The 5,728-nt window shown below is 42.3% G+C and overlaps 1 protein-coding gene across 3 annotated transcripts in view; it reads right to left on the bottom strand.

The window, feature by feature from the left end:
* Nucleotides 1-5,728, bottom strand: part of actr5 (actin related protein 5) — a 58,090-nt gene that overhangs the window by 2,019 nt on the left and 50,343 nt on the right. For all 3 annotated transcript variants that reach the window (XM_069884228.1, XM_069884227.1, XM_069884226.1), the window contains one exon: nucleotides 3,000-3,132. In XM_069884228.1, coding sequence (XP_069740329.1) covers nucleotides 3,000-3,132 — 133 coding nt within the window. The remainder of the gene's footprint in view (nucleotides 1-2,999; nucleotides 3,133-5,728) is intronic.

Raw genomic sequence — 5,728 nt, forward strand, 5'->3', positions numbered from 1 at the left:
TTTAAATTTAGACATACAGCATGGTAACAGACCATTTCAACCCACCGCGAGTCCGTGCTACCCAATTAACCTACAACCCCTGGCACATTTCAAACAGTGGGAGGAAACCGGACACCCTGGGGAAAACCCATGCAGACATGGGGGAGAATGTGCCAACTCCTGACAGACAGAGTGGGATTCTGGATGCTGTAAAGGTATTGTGCTAACTGGTACGCCAACTGTGCTGCCCTTTACTGAGTCTCGATGAGTTCCTCCAGCTTCACACTGTTGTTCATGGATCAGAAAAGTTTAGAGGGATATGGGCCGAACGCATTCAAATGGAACTAACACAGGTTGTTATGGATGAGTTGGGTAGAAGGGCTGTATAACTGACTCTACAGCCACTGCCTCAGAACCTCATTTAGCCATGATATCTCCAGATCACAAGTTATAGGAGCAGAGTAGGCCTATTGGCCCAGAGTCTGCTCCACCATTCTAATCATGAGCTGACCCATTCTCCAAAATCTAACAATCCTTCATCAGAATGGTAAAAGTGAGAAACTAAGCAGGTTTTATAGTGCAGGGATGGGGACAGTTGGAGAGAGTGTTAGACAGAGAATTAGTCAGGCAGATTTCTAGAGGATCAGGATCTCTGTTGTGAACTCAGAGATGCGTACAAATTGTGACAGATTATATTATGTTTTATATTGTGTGTAGATATGTCTCCACTGGCCACCGAGACAGAGGTGCACCAAAGAAGTGGAACAAGGACTGCCTAAAGAAAGCTCTTGGTGCCTGCCCTATTGACCACCGCCAGTGGGGTAATCTCGCCTCAAACTGTGCATCTTGGCGCCTCACAGTTCAGCGGGCAGCAACCTCCTTTGAAGAAGACCGCAGAGCCCACCTCATTGTCAAAAGACAAAGGAGGAAAAACCCAACACCCAACCCCAACCAACCAATTTTCCCTTGCAACCGCTGCAACCGTGTCTGCCTGTCCCGCATCGGACTTGTCAGCCACAAACGAGCTGACATGGACTTTACCCCTCTATAAATCTTTGTCCGAGAAGCCAAGCCAAAGAGATATGTTTTAAAGGAGATAAAATGGGGCAGTTTTTTTAGTGTAGGTCACATACATCTCATTTAAAATACTGGAGCTCTGCTCAAGCTAGACTGTCTGGCTCCGAGTGCCTTTGCAAAAGCTTTAGGGGAGTGTCTATCGAGACTTCACTAATAGATTGTTGTTTTGAAAAGCAACAGGTGAAAGAACTCAGAGAATTGGGTTCCGCAGGCTGCCCGAGGGCAGTTTGCTGTTCTAGGAGGGTCATGCGGTTTTGCAAGCAGAGAGAGATAGAAAGAAAAAAAAGGCTTTTCTCTGGGAGAGAGAGAATTCAGTTCAGCAGCTGCTGGGACTGGAACAGGACATTTTGAAGAGGGGTTGTGAGTGCTTCGTTCAGCCTGGTCAAAGCCCTTGTGGTCCACACAAGAGGAGGGGACTGGGTCCCTAATGTTTCTCTTGAAATAAGGGAAACAAAAAGGAACTCTGTGGTGACCTGAAAGAGGTTATCATCGGGAAAACTCTGATGGGGCAAGTTTCTTCGGTAAGACACTGACATGGCGAATTAGAAGGGATCAGTTTGTGTCCAGCGAACAACAAATCTCTCTCTGAAAACCGACAAGAACCTTCCTGAGCGGTAACCATTTACTTTTCATGCACCAAAGCCTGGTGAACTTCATAAATGTTAAATTCTGTTCACAGTATAAGAATTCCCTGCTACCCAGTGAAATTGCAGAAATGAGAAGTGAAATTGGACTGTGAATTAAAAAACTTTTCTAAATTTACACACACATTGCACACACGTGTGCTTAGAATTAGAAGGGGATTAAGTTAATAGTAATAAGTTAAAGTTTGATCCTGTTTTCACATTTAAAGATAATTAAAAGCAACTTTTGTTTAAGTAACCATTGTCTTGGTGAACATCTATTGCTGCTGGGTTTTGGGGTCCTTTGGGCTTGTAACAAAATTGATTTCTCAAATATGCAGGAGCCCAAATTGTGAACACCAAATACGATACACTAAACTGGAAGAAATGTGAGCACATTGCTGCTTCACCTGGAAGGACAGCTGGGTTTGTGAATAGTAGGAAGGGAGAAGATTAAAAAGTCCTGCCAGATGCATGGGAAATTGCAAAGTCCTTTACAATCTCCTGTCACTTTAGTTCACTATTTCACTCCCCCTTTGCTCTGTCTCATCAAATTTATTTGTCATCTGTTTGCACATGTACAACCCAACAAAACAGCATTCTCCAGTCCTCAGTGCAAAACACTGACACACAACTAAACAAAACACACATACAGGCAAACAATACATATGCAGGATAAGTATGTGTCTATACCAGTGGTTCTCAATCTTTTTCTTTCCACTCACATACCATTTTTAAGTATTCCCTCTGCCATAGAGGCTCTGTGATTAGTAAGGGATTGCTTAAGGTGGGATGTAGGTGGAAAGAAAAAGTTTGACCATGCACATTATGTAGGCTATCCAAGTAAAAGGCCTTTAGTGTAAAATTTCACTTTTTCTCTCACTCAGACTGAGCCGCGACTTCCAAATATCCATCACATTCATACACAGAGACACATTTTTCCATATTTGCTCCTGTGCTCCAGTTTCTACCGGGGGCTGCAGTTTTTTTCATCCAAAAGACATAATGGTCAGTTGCTGCAAAAGACCCCTTCATACAAATGAATTCAAGGGGAATTGGTGGACACATGACAGGAGGGAACATTGGGCAGAGAATGATGCTGATCAGATTAGTTTGTTAGGAGGCACTATACACCCCAAAAGCCTGTCTTGTGATAAGAAAATAAGTTACCAATCTCTGATTCTGACCCTCCATAGTCCCAAAGGTTTGCCATCTATGGTTCTGTGGGTAGATCTACCTCTCACTTTCCACATTTATCATTAATGCCTTTTCCGTGTCACCCTTCAAGATATCCAACTCACAGCTTTGAGATCGCAATACCTGGAATGAAGACTGAAATGGCCTCATGGCAAGGAGTTCCCTCTCCATCCGTGCCTTCGTCCCAGGGTACAGGATGTTTCCACCAGTAAGGAATACATTTTGTACAAGTTCATCTTGCTGCTTCTTGGAATATCTACAGAATTAAAAGCAGGTTTTTTTTTGTAACTTTCTGTTGCATTTTCCGACCTTTCTTTAATCTCCTTTTCCATGGGTCATGCCATACGCAGTGGGATGCTTTGGCCATGGCTCTCTCAGTGGCACACTCCCAAAGTCATGTTGAAGGTGGCCTCCAGCTAGGTTGATTTACTTTTCAAACTGCCATCTGAAAGAGCTTCAAGAAACTAGATGAGGGTTATACAAGTTTATGATAAGCTGTTTCCATTAGGAGATAGCTCAAGGTCCAAGTGGTACAAATTGAAAGTGATTGGAAAAAAATACACAGGGAATAAGAGGCAAATTATTTTAAAATAATGTGGTTATGATCTGGAATTTACTTCATGCAACAATTTTGGAAAGAAGGTTTACAAGAAGGAATTTGAACAGAATAACCTTGGGGTCTAAATCTATAGATCTCTCAAAGTCACTGTGCAGGTTGAGAAGGCCTTATGTTATGCTGGGTTCATTAATCAGGGGATTGAGTTCAGGAGTTATGAGGTAATGTTACATATCTACAAATCTATGGTGAGACCACACTTAGAATATTGTTTTTAGTTTTGGCCAACTTATTACAGGAAAGATGTAGACGCTATGGAGAAGGTGAAGAGGAGATTTGCCTGGATAGGAAAATGTTTCTTATGAGGCAAGGTTAACAGAGTTGGGGCTTTTCTCTTTGAAGTGAAGAAGGATGAGAGTGACTTAATAGAGGTCTACAAGATTATGAGAGGCACAGATAAAGTGGACAGTCAGCACCTTTTTCCCAGGACGGGAAGAGCAAACACCAGAGGACATCTGTACAAAGTGAAGGGAGAAAAGTTTAAGTGAGATATCAGAGGTTAGATTTTTTTAATATAAATGCAGCGACCCAGGTTCAAATCCAGTGCTCTCTGTAAGGAATTTGTACATTCTCCCCATGTCTGTGTGGGTTTTCCCCAGGTGCTCCAGTTTCCTCCACCATTCAAAACATACAGGGGTTGTATGTCAATTGGGTGGCATGGGCTAATGTTACCGTGCTGTACGTTTAAATTTACAGAGTTGTGGGTCCCTGGAATGTATTGCCAGGGTGGCGGTGAAGGCTGGAACATTGGGGTCATTGAAGAGGTTTTTTGGAAAGGCACATGAACAAAAGAATAAATAGGTGATGAGGAAGGGAGGGTATAGTTGTTTTGGTAGGTATGTATGGGCCTGCACAATATCATGGGCTGAAGGGCCTGTACTGTGCTGTAGTGTTCTATGGTTTGCTCCACAGTCTCAGAGGACTGAATGACCTCCAGATTGTCTCGATTCACCTTTCACACTCTCTTGTTGCACCAGTGCAGGGCTCCCAGGCCCAGGAACTTGTACTGTAATCACTGCAGCAATCCTGCATTGTAGAGTTACGTAATTGCTAATCAGAGAAGCCAATTTCCTTGCCCACCTCAACTAAAACTTATTGCAATCACTCATAAATCTCTCCTCATACAAGATGAAGGGGCAAGAGAGAGCAAATATTTAAAATATGATTGCCAGGTTTTGGGTATGGGATTGATATCCTTTCTGGATCAGCCTCAAAAGAAATGAATAGCCAGCCAAGTATTTCAGTCCTTTTATTTGGAGATTCAATCATTTCTTTATTTGTAGGCACCTTTATATTGCTGAATCTTGGCTCTTAAGGAATCTAAGCTTTGCAATTAACTGTGCTGTGAAAAATAAACATATGCCACTATTCAGGCAGGGGCAAGTTTTCTTTGCCAATTCTTTAGTGCAGCAGGTTTTATTGTCTAAATAGAGGCCCGTATAACGCCAGTACAAAAGCCGGGGGAGGGGGGGGGCAATGATTCAAGTGTGTTGGACATATTGTCTGCTTGTGATCAGCTCTGAAGAAAACATGAACCATTTCCTGTACCACCCTCTCCCCTCCCCTTCCCATCCACAATCCCACTCCAGCAAACCTGATCCTTCCCCTTAGAAAAATTAATTGTGAGATAAATGGAATTTATAGTATGTATTCCTATCTCAACCAAGTCCTCTTCTCTGCTGACCTCCACCAATTTTTTGATTAAGGAGACCCTGATGTTAACATTTTTATCTTTACTTTCCAATCCCTGTGTAGCATCCCACATTCCTACCACCAATCTCCTCCAGCCCAAAATCTTCGGATGTCTATGCTGTTCTATCTCATGCAAGCTGCTGCCAAAATGATTGAAACACTCCACCATCCTCAACTGAAACTTCAGGTGACTCGGTCCTAAAAGCTAGAATTCTAAACTTCATTTTTATCTTTGAGGCAACTCCCAGAAGTGACCTCCTTGACTAACTTACTGCTCCAATATCTTAATTGTTTATTACTTAAAAGTCCTGTTTGTATCTAAAAAAAAAAATGATGCAAATGAAAAGCTACAATTGTTGTTCCATGACTCCTGGACAAAAAAAGGCTTAAAGGCAGGAAAATAAATCTTAGTTTCAAACCAAGGTCAAAGATATCTCCTTTATCAAATGTGGATATTTGGTGACAAAAACCCACATCCTTACACTTCATTGAGAAACCCTGATGCTGGTCTTGTGATAACATCTCACTCAGCAATGCAGAGTGG

This window comes from Narcine bancroftii, chromosome 6 (assembly GCF_036971445.1).
Source record: "Narcine bancroftii isolate sNarBan1 chromosome 6, sNarBan1.hap1, whole genome shotgun sequence".
NCBI lineage: Eukaryota > Metazoa > Chordata > Chondrichthyes > Torpediniformes > Narcinidae > Narcine > Narcine bancroftii.